We start from the raw sequence: 15,827 nt of genomic DNA on the forward strand, positions 1-15,827 counted from the left end.
AGTTGCCTGGTTTTATTTTGTTGTTTTACCTCTTTATGGCCTCACAGTTAGTCCTTTATGGTGCTAGTATACAGGCAGGAGGAATTGTTCTTCTGAGCACCAGGCCAGTGTATTTGAGCCATAAAATCAAAGTTTCAGCGTGGCAGCAGCTTGGTACCTGCTCATTTGTGCTGCAGAAAGCAGGCACAGGACCTGCTGCTTCCCTTCCACCGTGGGTCACATTCCCAGCACAGCTTCCACACTTGAGGGACTGTGTTAGGCTGAATAACCATCCTTCATTTGTTCAGCTTTTACTGCTACAAAACAAGAGAATGCTCTGTCTTTAAAAGTAATTAATTTTTGAAACCCTTTTTCCTAGTTACAGATATTTCTCTTCTCATTTTCTGGTCACTCCCACTGGTAATAAGTTTTCCTGTTGTTCAGTGGAAAGGAAAAATCAAAATAAAAATCAATAAGCAATGAGATTATGGGCATCTTGGGTGAATTTTCAAATGTAAGGAGGCTCAGAAGTTGAGGTTTCCACAGCAGAATGTTATCCCTGTTACTTGTACCTTGAGATTCCTCATTTGGATGTCTGTTTTGTAATAGACTGTAAAAGAAAATTGCTTTTTCAATTGTATTTTACTTTTGGTCCTTAAACCAGCCTTCTGTAAAGCTGAAGTAAACATTTGCCTGCAGTAAATCAGCATATTCAGATACAACTTCTGCACTTTTCCATTCTTCTGCTTTACGGATTAGGTTCCTTATTAGTAATACTTTTCATTCCTCCTTACTTTTCATTACTCTTTAAAGCTGTTTGTTTCCTAAATGAAATGCTGTCACTTCCCAAGTTTTCCTCCTGTGCAGATAATTTTCTCTCCTAGATGATGATTCTTCACTCTCCTGTCTCATCTCCACCTCTCTGAGCCGAATGCTCCCCCTTCTCCTGGCAGTCTAACCCTGAACTGCTCAGCAAGGTTTGCTCTCTCTGGGCCTTTCTGGAGCTTTGTAATTTTCAAGAAATCCCCTTAATGCAGGGACTTGAGTGAAAGTTGGTAGGTTAGAGTATCTCAGGACAAGGAGGAGAAATAGTGGTGGTAATAAAGTGCCGCAGTCTATAAATCAGGACCTGATTTCCACTGCTCCTTCATAAATTGAATGTGTTGGTCCTGGGAAGAAAAATGTAAATAAATGCACACTGCTCGTTTATTTCCTCTCCTTCTTCCTTCCCCCTTTTCCCCCCCATAAAAAATAAATTAGAAAAAGGTTTTACTGCAGTCACAAACCACAGAATACTTGGAACTCCACCGTAAATGCCACGCTTTGGCTCAGAATGGCTTTTTCCCAGCTCATGGGATGGTATCAAATGGCTTTTTTCTTCCACAAGATAGTGGTGAGATTCACCTGGCTGCCAAAAATGAGCACGGGGCTCACATCCAACTTGGATCCCACGTCAGATTGTATGCTTGTCCTGGGAGCTGGGAAGGACAGGGACATTCTGCTGAGAGGAAAGAGCCAGAGTTTGGCCAGGATCCACGTGAATACCACAGGTTGTTGCAAAGCATCTTCAGCTATGGCTGTGTCATACACATCTTGAATTCGGTACCAGCAGTAGAGTAATGCTGAGTTCTGTCATTTGATTTAAAATAATAAGCTCACCTGATGCTTAATTAACACTATCTGGAATTTAAACAGCTTGGAATGTCCCTCATCCATCAGGATATTGCATGGTAATGATCCTGGACTATTTCATTTTTACTGGCCATTAACTCAGCAGGAGCTAAGAAATATCCTAAGATCCTCCTTTGCTGCTATTAAAGAACCTAAAAAATTAAATTGGCTGCTGCATCCTTTCTGGGCAACAAGCAATCCAGCTTCAAAAATAAACTAACTTGCTAGGTTTTCCCTGAAAAGATCTCCCACGTCCTCAAAGTCTTTCCTGTCACAGTTTGCAGCTTGTGTCTACACAACTAAATTCAGGCTACAGACATTTTTCTTCTGCTTTCAGTATAAAAGAAGCATTTTCCTTCCTCTCTCAGCATTCTCTCTCTCTGGTGCACTCTCCAGATAAATTACTTCTTGCATTAATGAGCTGTAGATGGTACAAGTCCTGGGTAGTAGCTCCTGGTGTGGCTCATTCCTCCAAAAGTCCTGCCCTGTCCTGGGCAAACCTGGGAAAGTTTCCAAGGCAGGGGACCTGGGAGGCAGCAGATTGGGAGCTATTGACCTTCAAGAATATAGATTGCATTTATCAGGAGCATTTGCTACAGCCCTGCTGTCCTCACCTGAATAAATTTGCTTTGTAGTAAACAGAGAAATTTTTCAGAGGGTTGTGCAGGGGATTTTAAACACACGGGTCCTGCTGCTGCTGCTGCTGCTGGAAAAATGTCCTGTTTGGGTTTGGGTTTGGGGGATGTTGGAGGTGTTGGGGTCCAGTGGCACAAAAGGAAGAGCTGAGGGGTTCATGGACTCGTGGAGCTCTGGGGTTTTCAAATTGAATCAAATAATGCTGAGTTCTTGGTGTTCCTTCAGAGGACTGCACGGTACAGTTGGATTTCCAGATGGAGCTGTGGGGTTTGGAAGAGGTAGAAGTGACAAGAAGTAGGTGCTTTTCTCTGAGACACAGCCCTGGGTGGGAGGGAGAAGCCAGGTTAAATGCCAGCAAAAACTGAAAGCCTCTTTTCCCCTGGTGAGGCACTGTCATCACCTGTTTGCAGGGTGATAGAGAGTTGTTTCCTCTCTTCCCTGTATCTGAAAGCATTCCAGGAAAAATAATGAAACAAATATAAGCAGTGTAACTTGTAAACTAACTTCAAAGACTTTTAAAACTAATTCTATTAATTTAAGACAGAAGAAAATGTTGCTCATAATATCTGATTATTTTTTTTCTGATTTTTTTCCCTGTTCATCTCTACTTAAAGGTAGGGAAATGGATACATGGAAGAATTCTCAGACTGTTGAATTACTGCCTGTGTATTGGAGATGAACTAAATCTAGATCATAATTAATTTGAGGACTCATTTTTTAGGCTCTGCAACATCTATAAAATTCATTATTAATGTTTATAGTCAGTATCATCTACAGGATTTGAGGAGGCTGCAGTGCAAACGCAGCCTCCGCTCCAGAGTGTTTACAGTCTGGGCTGACAAGGATGAGAAGGGGAGGAAAAAATTATCACAAAAAAGGTTTAGTTCTGCCAAAGTTTTCCTTTGTGCTGCCTACAGATAGCACTGTGCTTAGGGGGTTGATGCAAACCTCAGATGATTTAGGTTCTCATTGATTTCCAGTCTTGTTCAGTGTCAAAGCTGGTTTGTCTCGAGTTCATCCAGAAAAACCTTCAGAGTAGAGAACTGAGGAGAAGTGCTTGGGTTTGGGAGAGGGACCAGGGGAATCTGGAGCAAAGTCATGGTACCAGGGACCAGGGGAATCTGGAGCAAAGTCATGGTACCACCATTTTCTTCCGAATGAAAGCATGCAGGAGAGGTAAGGGGTGCCTGGAATTGATAAGCAAGTGGCAATTAAAATGAAGTAAGGTGAAATGATTCTGAAAGGTTTCACTTGCTGACTTGGCAAGCAAATATTGGCTTAGTTTCTCTAAATTGTACTCTTCTGAGTCAAAACTAATTCAGCCTAGTATGTGGGAGTGTGCTCCATTTTCTGCAGCTCTGCCCTTTGCTATTAAACTCATGCTAATTTTTGTTCAGAGCTCAAAGTCTGCTCAGTAGCATCATTCTGGATTAGACACACAATGCAGATAAAAAACATTCCCATCCTTCCCTTTACAGAAAGTGCTCTGCAGCCTCTAGGAACTGCCTCCTGGCTTCCTGCAGACCTGATCCTCATTGCAATGGTTGTAATTAATTCCTTCCAATAGGTTTGTCATACTCAGAACACTTGATAAAAGTGAGTTTAATTCATGCTTATTCCAGCCCTCTACCTTGGATAAGGAATAATTTGAACCTGTTGTAGAAAGGAGAAAGTCAAGAAGGGGTTGAATGTTGTGGAGAGCCATAAGGAGCAAGTGTAGGTGTAGCTCTGCCCCTGGTGAGCATCCCTCACGTTTCTGTCTTAAATCAGGTCACTGGTCAATCCCTCTTTGCCCACATTTCTGCTCTTTTGTTGCCTTTAGAACTCAGAAGCTCCTTTCCCTTGCTCAGCTGAAGGTTCTGCCCAGTGCTTGCTCTCAGTTCAGAAGAATTCTCCACCCTGTCTCCCTGCAACCCCCTGTAACTGCCCATCTTCTCCCTTCTTTGGGGTTTGAGTGGGTGTTTGTATGTAGAGAGCAAAGAAAAATCCACATTTCCAAGCACTGTTCCTGCTCCTCAGGAAGCTTGTCTTTGGCTACAGAAGAGCCAAAGGAGTTTGTTAAATTTCTTTGGGTCAGTTGGGGCGGCTGCAGAATTTCATGAATGAAACAAACCATGAACAAAAGAGGGAAAATAAGAACCAAATCTAATGAATATTTGTTCAAAGCAATATCTGAAAATTGCCTATCTGGTCTAATATCTGATTATATTAGATGAATCAGATACTATCTATCTGATAGAGATAATAGAAGAGGGAGAGTTCATTATGGACTATAATGGCAGCATTTATCCAAAGTCCAGGGGTCAGGGTTTCTCTCTGTGTTTACCCATTATTTGGGATTGAGTTGGGCTAAGAGGAATCATCTTATTTCTGAAGCATTTTGAGGATTTTACTTGATTTGCATCAAATACAGCCATGTGGGTGATGCTGCCACAGCTGTTGGGCAAATTGGGTGCACAGTGTTTGCAGGCATGTGACGTGGTTGTTGTGTTTTATTAAGATTTATTTTATCCCAGTGGTGTTTAAGCAAGGTATGTAATTCAGGTTTTTGTTGGGTTGGGGTTTTTATTGTAATTTATTTGTGGTTTTTTTCCAACAGATGTGGGAAGAGGCCATTGCCTTGGGTAAAGAACTTGCAGAACAGTATGAAAATGAAATGTTTGATTATGAACAACTCAGTGAACTTCTGGTAGGTTTTCTTAATGGGATAGACAGTACACATTTTTTTTTCAGAATTTAATTTTATGCTTTTAAAATGATCTTGATAATCTCTCTTCTGACAGTAAAATACAGAATTAAATGCCTGCTTTGGCTTTGTTGGATGACTCTTGATTAACTGGCTATTACTGAAGTGTCTGAAAAAGATGATTTTTTTTAGCTGAAAGAGAAATATTTTGGTAATCTTAAACAGCATTATTTGAGGTATAAAAAGAAATTTGGAATTTAAATGTAAATGGGAAGATGAAAAAGTGCCCAGTCTCTCTGAAGTCTCTTTCCACATTCATGTTTCTTTTTTTAGATCTGAATAATCCCCAAGCATTCATCTCTGGAGTCAGTTATTTTTGCCCTGACGTTACCCATTAATTATACCTGCACCATTTTTTATTTCCTTCTCTTCTTCAAAGAGATAAATGGCAGCTGTTACCACCCCTCAACCATTTCCACAGGAGTTGGGACATGATTCCAATTCAGTTCTGAATATTCTGGGCTTTTGGGGAGTTGGATCCATTTTAGTTTCACTCACCAGAGTACATCATCTTTAATTTCTTTGCATTGTTTATCTGCTTCATCCCAGCTCAAGGTGGGCATAACTATGGTGACATCGCAGCAGTGACACCAGTGACAGTGACATTGGGTTTGAGGATGGTCTGGAGCCACCTGGCTTTGGCAGTGTGGGCTTCATCTTTCTGGTTCTTCTGCCTTGCAGTGTCTTTGACTTTCATCAAAACAGAGATTTTGGATATGAAACAGTGAGGTTCACCAAAATGAGCATAAAAATGGTGGTTACATAGTTTAGTATTCCAAAATACTGCTAGAAGGAAAAGGGGAGATGAAACTTACACCTTGAGGTTACACACACATAAAAGATCTTGAGCTTAAGGACTCTTCTTCTCTCTTGGTCATTAAACCCCCTCCTCTTTATTTTGCAGAGGAAGCAAGCCCAGTTCTATGAGAACATTGTGAAGGTGATAAGACCCAAACCAGACTATTTTGCAGTTGGATACTATGGGCAGGGGTTCCCAACCTTCATCAGGGTAAGTGTCCATCACTCCCCACAGCTGGCAGCAAGGTTTCTTGCCTTGGGAATTCCTCTCAGCTGTGCAGAAAGTCCATGATTTTAGGTCAGTGTGTGTTAGGTCCATGGTTGTTATTTAAGTTTATGAAACAAATAGAGGTTTTTCCTTTCTCATTTCTAATATGGAAGAGTTGAATTTCAGTAGAGAAGCTGCTGCTTAGAAAATATCCAGTGATCTTTACTTCTTCAGAGTGTCAGCAGGAGAGAAGCTAATCCACCCAATCCATAAATCAGGGCAGTAACCAGTGGCATCTGAAATGGTGACAGTTTTGCCTGACAGGAATACTTAGATGTCCTTTCATTGGTGCTGGGAAATGTCATTTTAGATTTTTCCCACTGATATCAGGAGTGTTCTGGAGTTGAACTGGTGGCTGAAGGAGGAGATTTAATACATCTGCATGGTGTCTGTGTGGTGTTGCTCTGGCATTAGTGACAGGGAAATAATATGTTGGCTGTTCAGCTGCTGTGCTGCTCATATTGATCTGAAGAGCTGAGGATTTTCAGTTTGGAAAGAGCCTCTCTCCCAACCCCCTGTGGAGGAGTTAAGGGTAGATCAAGGTAGTTCAAGAGACAGAAGAATAAATGTTCCTATTATTCTCAGATTATTCTCTTAGTCCAGGTGACTCAGGGAGATTTAGTCTCAGATCAGGGGCTGGGAATAGGTTTACTCCTGAAATACTCATTTAGGAGATGAGTTCCTGGTTCTATCATAGTAATTCCATGGTAACTCTCTCAGATGATGCCATAATAAATACCAGGAGCAAGCCTGGTGAATTAAAAGTGTAAAACACATAGAGGTGGTGCATTAAAAGTAAAGAACAAAACAGATGGTGGTTGTAGAAAGGAGTTGTCTAAGGGTGATCATTGCTGATAGAAACCTGGTGATCAGATACCCAGAAAGAAAAGTTTTAAGTATTTTTGTACAGACCCTCAAACAAGAACTGGTGGGTGGGCAGGACTGCCCCAAGGCTTAGGAAATGCAGTTCTGCCAACTGTGAGTTCCAGACACCAAGGCTTGGTGGTGTGCAGGCTGCTGTGGGTATCAAGAAAGAGCTGGGAAGAGTTGCAATGGGGAAAAACTACCAAGTGCTGTGTTGGAAATACATGTTGGGTCATTTACATGCAACAGATTTTATCAAGCAAAAAAAGGTTATGGCACATTAAGTAAAAAAGCTTCAGTAAGAGTTCTGTAAAATGTACATTAATAATTTCTGAAGTTTTACCAGGCAAAAAAAAATATTTAATATCCAGCAAGAAAGAGTCACAGTTAAGACTGACCAGCTCATTTCTCCAGAAGTTGATTGAATTAATATTTTATGATATTCTCACAGGGAAGAATTGCATTATCAGGAATATTGAAAATGATGAATCTCTCCTAAAGTCACTGACAACCTTGCAGAGGGGATTGTGACATTTTTTCCCAGGTCCAGTTGCTCTCCCCAGAGTTGGTGTTACCCTTGGGGGGGGACACCAGGAGCCCCTGGTGATCCCAAGCTGCTCCCCAGAGGGGGTTGGCCCTGGGATCATCACAGCTTTCCTGTAGGTTCTCTGTTAACCTGTGCAGAATGGTGTTCATCTCCTACAGTCATCCTGGGCTGAATTCAGAATGTGCTTTTTTGCCTCAGAACAGAATGATTTTCTTTTTTTTGTACACATGGGAAAACACCATGCTTTATAAAATCCTCATGGATTGGTCAGTTTGTAACAAATGAGCTATAAAAGCTCTGAAAAATGGGCTGTTAAGCACCTTGCTGACTGAGAGAATCCTCAACAGAAGCTTTTTTTCTGCTACTGCCATTTTCCTGGGAATTAGAAGTATGTAAATATACATGAATTAGTATATATATACACACTATATATACACTGTGTCTATACAGGTATATATACACTTCATAACCACCTGCTTTTTTTTCTACTTTACTTTTTTCTCAAGTTGAGATTATCCTTTCATGTACTGTGCATTTCAAAAGGCACAGCAAGTGCTCAGATTGCAGAACTAACCCTAACTGGACAGATAGAAACTGTTCCTGTTCACCATCCCTAGTCATAACACCCCTTTCCTAATAAGTGACCTATAATTTTGTCACCATGTGTTCATTCTGAGGTGAGTAATGGGGTCAAGCATATTCAGATTGAAGGGTTGCATCCGTATCAAAACTTACTTTAATATGTTTGGCCAGTTAAAAATATGCAAGCCCTCCTTTACATTTTTCTTTAGAATTTAATGTGCTTGGTCAGAACATAACTGGACTGTATAACATTTATCTTCATTTCTGTTATTGTTAAGAAAAGAAGCCAGTACTTACAAATGCAATATACTTAATTTTAAAAGATTAAAGATTCTCCTGTGTGCAGACAGCTGGGCAATAGCAAAAGTGTAATAAACAAATATGAAGTCTAGGGTATATAATTCTTGGTGAAGAAGTCAGTGGTTTTGAAGCTAAAATTGCCATCGTTTTCCATTTATGCTTTTCTCTGCTACTCTTGCTGGTTCACCTCAATGCCTTTGAATAAGTATTTGTGGATAAAAAGCCTAATTCTGGTTTATTCCCATCCATCCCACCATTAGCTGTGGCAAGGGGAAATCACAGAGGGAGATCTCAGATTTTTTAGAGGCTATATTTTGTCTGAATACATATTTAATGGGCACCTGTTGCAGAGAGCCTTGAAACCAAGTATTTGGATCCTGCTGAATTTGGAGTTGTTAATAAAAATGCCTAAATTAAGCATGTGCTTAATGGGCTCAGTGCTGGATTGGACACAAGGAAATCCATTTGGCCTGGATTGAATTGCTATGAATTATCTATGAACTATTGATGATATCACAGTGTGAGGAATACCAAATGTCTCACTGGAGCCAAAGCTTCCAAGATCCCAGTTTGTCCCTGGGGTGCTGGAGCTGGGATGCTGTGTTTGGTCTGTTTGCAGAACAAAGTTTTCATTTACCGCGGGAAGGAGTACGAGCGCCGCGAGGACTTTGAGGCCAGGCTGCTGACTCAGTTCCCAAATGCAGAGAAGATGAAAACAACCTCTCCCCCGGGTGATGACATTAAAAACTCCTCTGGTCAGTGTATCCTTGGGTTCTCCAGTGGCTCCTGCAGCTGCCCAGGTCGAGGATTTATGGCCAAGGCAAGCAGGAGGCTGTTGGATTTCTGCCGCTCTGGGTGCACGGCACTGATTTTTCTTGTTCTGTCTGCACTCATTTGGTTGCTCTCTCCTTCCCCCACTCCCAATGGCTTGAAGTTGGCTTTCCTTAACCCCTGAATTCAGATATTCAGTGCTTCACTGTAAAGCCAAAACTGGATTTACCCTCTAAATTTCACCGGCCGGTGTCAGAGCAAATCGTGAGGTGAGTCTGGGGTTGGGTCTGCAATTTTCTCCTCTCCTTTCATAGAATCATAGAATCATAGAATAGGCTGGGTTGGAAGGGACCTCAGAGATCATCGAGTCCAACCCTTGATCAACTACCGCCACAGTCACTAGACCATGGCACTGAGTGCCATATCGAGTCGCTTTTTAAATGTCTCCAGGGACGAAGAGTCCACCACCTCCCCAGGCAGCCCGTTCCAATCTCTGATCACCCTTTCCGTGAAAAAATTCTTTCTAATCTCCAACCTAAACCTCCCCTGACACAACTTGAGACCCTGCCCTCTTGTCTTGCTGAGAGTTGCCTGGGAAAAGAGCCCAACCCCCCCCTGGCTCCAACCTCCTTTCAGGGAGTTGGAGAGAGTGATGAGGTCTCCCCTGAGCCTCCTCTTCTCCAGCTTCAACACCCCCAGCTCCCTCAGCCTCTCCTCATAGGATCTGTGTTCGAGTCCCTTCACCAGCTTGGTTGCCCTCCTTTGGACCTGTTTGAGGACCTCAATATCCTTCTTGAACTGAGGGGCCCAGAACTGAACACAGTACTCAAGGTGTGGCCTTACCAGGGCACTTTGTAGCACTTCAAGTCATTCTGTGTCTTGTCTGGCACATCTCTCCACAGCCAAGGAGGGCAGGAATTTTGAGGCTATTCCATGAGTATTCCTAATATCAGCAGAGATTCCTCCAAGCCCCTGGAGAACAGTGATCCCAGGAGCATTTTTTGTTTATGGACAGACTTGTTGGATAGTCCTGGAGTGTAGCAGCAATCCCTGAAGAGATAGTGTTGGGTTTTGATTGTGCTTTTTTCCCTTTTTTTTTGTCAGTTTCTACAGGGTGAATGAAGTCCAACGCTTCGAGTACTCACGCCCGGTTCGAAAAGGAGAAAAAAACCCAGACAATGAATTTGCAGTAAGGAAACCCAGAAAACAGAATAATACTTTGGGGGGGTTGCTTCAGTTTGAGAGTCAAAGCCATTTGTTATGTTCTGGTTGTTGAAAAATTAATTCTGGTTTTAAATGGGATTGTTTGTCATAGAATATCAGTTAAACCAATATTTTGTGTTCTGGTTTATGCCAACAGAAAAAATAGACAATGCTATTTTATTATTTATTATTATTTTGTTATAAAACAGCTATCTTGAGAAAGAAGTTTAAAATATATCTGAAAAAAGATAGCTGTCTCTTGCCTGCATTTGTCCTGCCACGAAGATTCCAGTCAGGCATCTTCTAAAAATCTTTTTGCTGCAATACCTTTTCTCACCTTTTTTTTTTTTTGCCTAAACCATGTGTTTCATCTAATGGTCAATAAAACTCCCTCTGAGCACAGGCTTGTGTCATCCAAGTGTTTACAACAGGTAGCCTCAAGTTGATTGCCTTTTGGGTTTTTTTTTTCAGATCATTTTATTCACCCAGGTTCTGGTGGGTGCAGTAGCAGTAAAGTAGTAATTAAATAATAAATTAGTGCATCCTATCTGGAGCAAAGGCTTGGTTCTCCATGGAGTAGCAGGCTCTGATCTTATTAATGTGCCAATAAATGCTGGGTATTTGGTTTCCTACAGCTAAGACTGGTCAGTTATTCAGGCACTTCAGTGTCTTTGATTTCTCTTGGTGTTGGTTATGCCAAAAACTCCTAATCTGCTGCTCTGCATGGCTTTAGCTGAAGGAATAGGAACCTCTTTGTCTGAAAGCATGATGTTAGAGAGCCTGGACAAATATGTTCTGAGTGGAGGTAAAAAAATCCAGGTGTATCTAAATCACTTTGAAAGCTTTTCTTTTAGTGGAGGATGGAATAACCTCTTCTGTTCAAAAAAAGCTTCACAATAAATAAGATGAACTACCAGCATATAGCAGGTCTAGAAAAATCAGGTGAAGAGATGTCTTTGGTGTTGGTTGTGAACCAAACACGCACGTGTGAAGGGAGAGATGCTAAATCCCTCAGCTCCCCTTGAGAAGCAGCTTTCCCTTGATCAGGATCAGGTTTTGTGGTAAATTGTCCTTGAAAGGTCTAGAGCTTCCAGGGGAAAAATGACACCAGTAAAACCAGTACATCAGTGGATCTCTCACATTGTGGATCTTTCTGCTTTGGAAAGAGAGCAGTTGTTCTCCACTAACCGAGGTGTGGGATGTAAATCATCTCCCCAGCAGGTTCCATTTGAAATTTTCCCCTGGCTCCACCAGGACTGGTGTACTGCAATTCCTTTTCCTGATGCTAATATTTCAAGGCTTTATTTCAGGTGGAATAACACGATGTTTATGTTCTACCTGCAGAATATGTGGATTGAGAGAACCATCTATGTGACAGCCTACAAATTACCTGGCATTCTGAGGTGGTTTGAAGTCAAATCAGTTTTCATGGTAAGACCAGTTTGGCTTTCTTGGGGTTGTAGAAAAGAATTATACAGCCTGGGAGCCTTGATTTTTCCTTTTGCCAATGCTCTGGTTCCTTGCACAAGTGAGCAGTGTGGCTGTGTCTGCATCCTGGGACAAGGACATTGCCTGCTGAGGGTGCTCATCACTGATGGAGGGTGATTTGGGTCGTGCTTTACCACAAGGAAGAGAAGGAAATGCAGACTGGTTCCCCCAGACCTTCAGGGCAAGGTCCAAAGAAGTGCTGGAAGTACTATTTTGAATCCTTTCTATCTTTGAGCAGTGTGAGCTCTGTGCCCAAAATGAAGAGGGAGCTGAGTGAAAGGAAGTAGGGGAGCCCTGGTACATGGCAATGAAACTGGACTGAATTTTAGAAAAGAGGATTTGGGTGGTTTAATTTGAATTTATTCCAAATAGACCATAAAACACACATGCCTTGTGTGTGTCTGCATCTTCTCTCTACTTGTTCTTTGTGCTGAAAAGTTGTTTTTGTTTCTTCTCCAGAGTTAGCTAAAATACACCCCAGCAACCTTAGAGAGCAACTCCAAATTACACATTTCTCCCTTCCACCATTGAGGCTGTTTAGATAAGACATATCCATTAAATGCCTTTAAGATTAAATTATTCGTATGCAGCTGTAATTCTTAAGTAGTAATAAAAACATTGTTACTGCAGTGTTCAAATCTGTCTTGTGAGGCTTATTTTTAAAGGAAAAGAACAATTTGCATCTGATTAATTAAAACCTTTCTCATTCCTCCATTGAGGTTATGTTGGACAGTTGTATTACATGAACAGAAGTAATGCAGAAAATTACTATGGTATCTATAGTAACAGAATATGAATGTGATGTTTGACAGTAATAGGCAGCTGAATAAAACACATTGAATATTTAATGAATTTTGTGGTTTTCAATATAATCCTGATAGAGAAGATTGTGTTTATCTTCAGGACTGCAAAAAAAAAAAGTGTTTTATAAAGGCTGGTGGAGCTGATGGGAGTCATTTCCCCTTAGGAGTGAGGAGCTCAGCCTCACAGGGTGCTTTGTGCAGGCAGGTCCAACACTCTGCCTGGCATGGGAATATGAATAAACCTTAGGAAAGTGCTTTCCCTAAACTTCCTGTAAGTCAGGATTATGTCAGGTGCATAGAAGACAGCAGCAGAGAACTTTTGACCTGGCTCTGCCACACTTACTACAAAATCCTTATTGACTTTCCTCAGGGTTCCCAGGAGCTGAAATCCTGTAAGCACCATCAGGAGGTTTATATCCCTGTGATGCTAAATTTGGATTAGGGATACAGATATTATTGATGTTTTACTAAACACCAGGAATTAAGGTAGCTTTGCACATTTCATATTTTATTGACGGGACTGGAACATCTGTAAAGGAAGAGGTGAGATCACATCAGATCAGTGCCCAGGGAGAACTGAGTAATTTAATCCATGCCGTGTGTTATCTTACATAACCCATAGGAACATGCATAATTTCCTTAAATCTATTTGCTTTTTAAATTCCTTCTGAACACTTTTACCCTAAACCTTTTCAATCTGCTCATTATCCATAAGGAATTTGTCATACACATTCATTATTCTCTATCTGATTTGGTTCAGCTGGATGCAAATCACTGTAGGAGAAGAATTTTCTGAGGCCAGCCAGTGACTGAGAAACTGGGGTTTGAATTATACCTGGCTTTAAAAAGTACACATAGCAATCTCTGGTTTGTTTTATATTTAATTTTCATAGTGTTGCAAATGTATCATCAGGAGCCTCTCATTTCTGTTTGCCACAAACAGATTGTGTAGTGGCCAGAGTTTGCAGGCTCCTTGGAACAAGGCTCATGTTTTTTTTTAGAAGTGTGGATATTTTTAATAAATAGCTTTCAGTAAGGTCCAAAGTACAGTTTATGAGTAGTAGGATGGGAACTGCAGTGCTCTGCCTGCTTTTAAAAGATTAGAGGGAGGATTATAAGAGTAGTAGAACAAAGGAGAGAACTAGAGAGCAAGCCATGATTGCTGCTACAGGAAAGTCAAGCAAGATCTGTCAGCTCAGTGAGTGCTAATTTCTGCAGATCTTCAAGAGCTTTAAAAGCAATGATTCATCAACAAATTATTGCATACTTCTGAGCCCATTAATTCAAATGACAGAATCCTAAACTTAGCCTGCGATGGGCACCAGGGCTCGTGCCAACTCAGATGGGGAATGTTGTGAATAGATGAATCAGGTGAATATTGTCTTCATTTCCCTCAGTTTCACTGCTGGCAGCTTGAGCTCTGAAGGCCAACCCTGGTCTGTCCATCTGAGCCTTCTCTGCTTTCCAGCCCCAGCAGAACCCTCGGGCTCCTTCCCTGCCTGCAGAATAATTCACCAGGAGCACTTGAAAAAATGCTAATTAAAACATCCTTGATGTAATCAGATGGCAGGTGTAAGGGTAACAACTAAAGAGATTTGATTATAAGTGCTTCTCAGAAACATGGGAAGCAACTGAGAGCCAGGTAGAAGTGCTGCTTTGTTTATGTAGCATTTATGGAAATGAGACTGTAATCAAATATACACTTGCATTTGCCTCACAGGCCTCAATTAACCTTCCCTTTCTACTCCTACCACATCTTTTGGTTTTTTTTTTTAGTGTAAGTAGACTATGACTTAAGCCTTCCAGTGAGGACAAGCTACACTGTGGGTTGCTGCAAGTTAGTAGCTTGTAGCCCACTCACTAAATGTACAGATTTTAACAACATTTAAATATTAAAATGCCATTTTTTCAATACGTGCAACTGGAAAAATACAGGAAAATAACAGCAGGAGATAAGTCAATTTAAAATCAAGTTTTACACAGGATAAAAGCAAATAAAGCCCATGGAGACATCTGAGGAGCTCTCTTCATACAAGTCCAGGCTATGTGAGAAATTCTTCCTTCAGTTATCAGCTGTTCAAATGAAGGACAAGTGACCTCATGGGAAAAGCACAGCAGATAACTTAAAAGTCATCTCTTCAACTTACTAAACTCCATTTCCTTGGAAATACACTGAAATAATCACTGCAGAAATATCTCCTTGATTTCTGAGCTGCTTTAGGATTGCATTTTCCAATGGAAAATCCACCTTAAGTTATCATTTCTTATTTCTTACTGTTACACTAAGCTGGATCTTCTTTGGGCTGCTGAAACTCAGCGACTTGTCATCTCTGATGTTCTCCCTTATCCTTCCAAAACCTCACGTGGTTCCTGCCAGAGCCTTTTGAAATGTTTTGCTGAGATGTGATCTCTCTCTCTCAGCACAGAAACACATTCAGTTTTTTTCCCTGCTCCCATGGTATCAGTTACCCCAGCACATAGATACCCAGTACCTAAGTGCTGAACCCACACTTTCTATTAATTACTGGTTAAAGGACCTTTTGGGATGGGATTCCTGAATGTTCCCAGGCATGCTGGTTTAGTAGCAGGTTAAAAACTCCTTGATTAAAAGCTCCTGTTGTTTTTATTTCAGGTTGAAATCAGCCCACTGGAAAACGCCATAGAAACCATGCAGCTCACCAACGACAAGATCAATAACATGGTTCAGCAGCATTTAAATGATCCAAATCTGCCCATTAACCCCCTCTCGATGCTGCTGAATGGCATTGTAGACCCTGCAGTCATGGGAGGGTTCACCAACTATGAGAAGGTAAGGTCCCAATCCTCTGTCCTGCAGCAGTTCAGCTCTTTGAGCCTCTCCTGGCAGCAGAGGTGTGGGTATTGGTACAGAAACCCTCTGGGGTCTCCCCTTGGGTGTGTTGCACAATATTGCTTAAAACTTACCATCTTTTATGTCTTTCTGATGCTTGTGGATGCATTTTTGCCTTTTCACATTTCATAGAATTCCAGACTGGTTTGGGTTGGAAGGGACCTTAAAGCTCACCCAGTGCCACCCCCCTGCCATGGTCAGGGACACCTCCCACAGCCCAGGGTGCTCCAAGCCCCATCCAGCCTGGGCTGAGACACTGCCAGGGATGGGGCAGCCACAGCTTCCTTGGGCAACCTGTTCCT

The 15,827-nt window shown here is 41.5% G+C and overlaps 1 protein-coding gene across 2 annotated transcripts in view; it reads left to right on the forward strand.

The window, feature by feature from the left end:
- The window catches only part of DOCK1 (dedicator of cytokinesis 1), a 267,373-nt gene that overhangs the window by 222,009 nt on the left and 29,537 nt on the right, over positions 1-15,827 (forward strand). For both annotated transcript variants that reach the window (XM_030453110.1, XM_030453111.1), the window contains exons 39-45: positions 4,886-4,975; positions 5,937-6,041; positions 9,011-9,152; positions 9,353-9,431; positions 10,267-10,351; positions 11,710-11,796; positions 15,289-15,465. In XM_030453110.1, coding sequence (XP_030308970.1) covers positions 4,886-4,975; positions 5,937-6,041; positions 9,011-9,152; positions 9,353-9,431; positions 10,267-10,351; positions 11,710-11,796; positions 15,289-15,465 — 765 coding nt within the window. The remainder of the gene's footprint in view (positions 1-4,885; positions 4,976-5,936; positions 6,042-9,010; positions 9,153-9,352; positions 9,432-10,266; positions 10,352-11,709; positions 11,797-15,288; positions 15,466-15,827) is intronic.

This window comes from Calypte anna, chromosome 6, assembly GCF_003957555.1.
Source record: "Calypte anna isolate BGI_N300 chromosome 6, bCalAnn1_v1.p, whole genome shotgun sequence".
Lineage (NCBI taxonomy): Eukaryota > Metazoa > Chordata > Aves > Apodiformes > Trochilidae > Calypte > Calypte anna.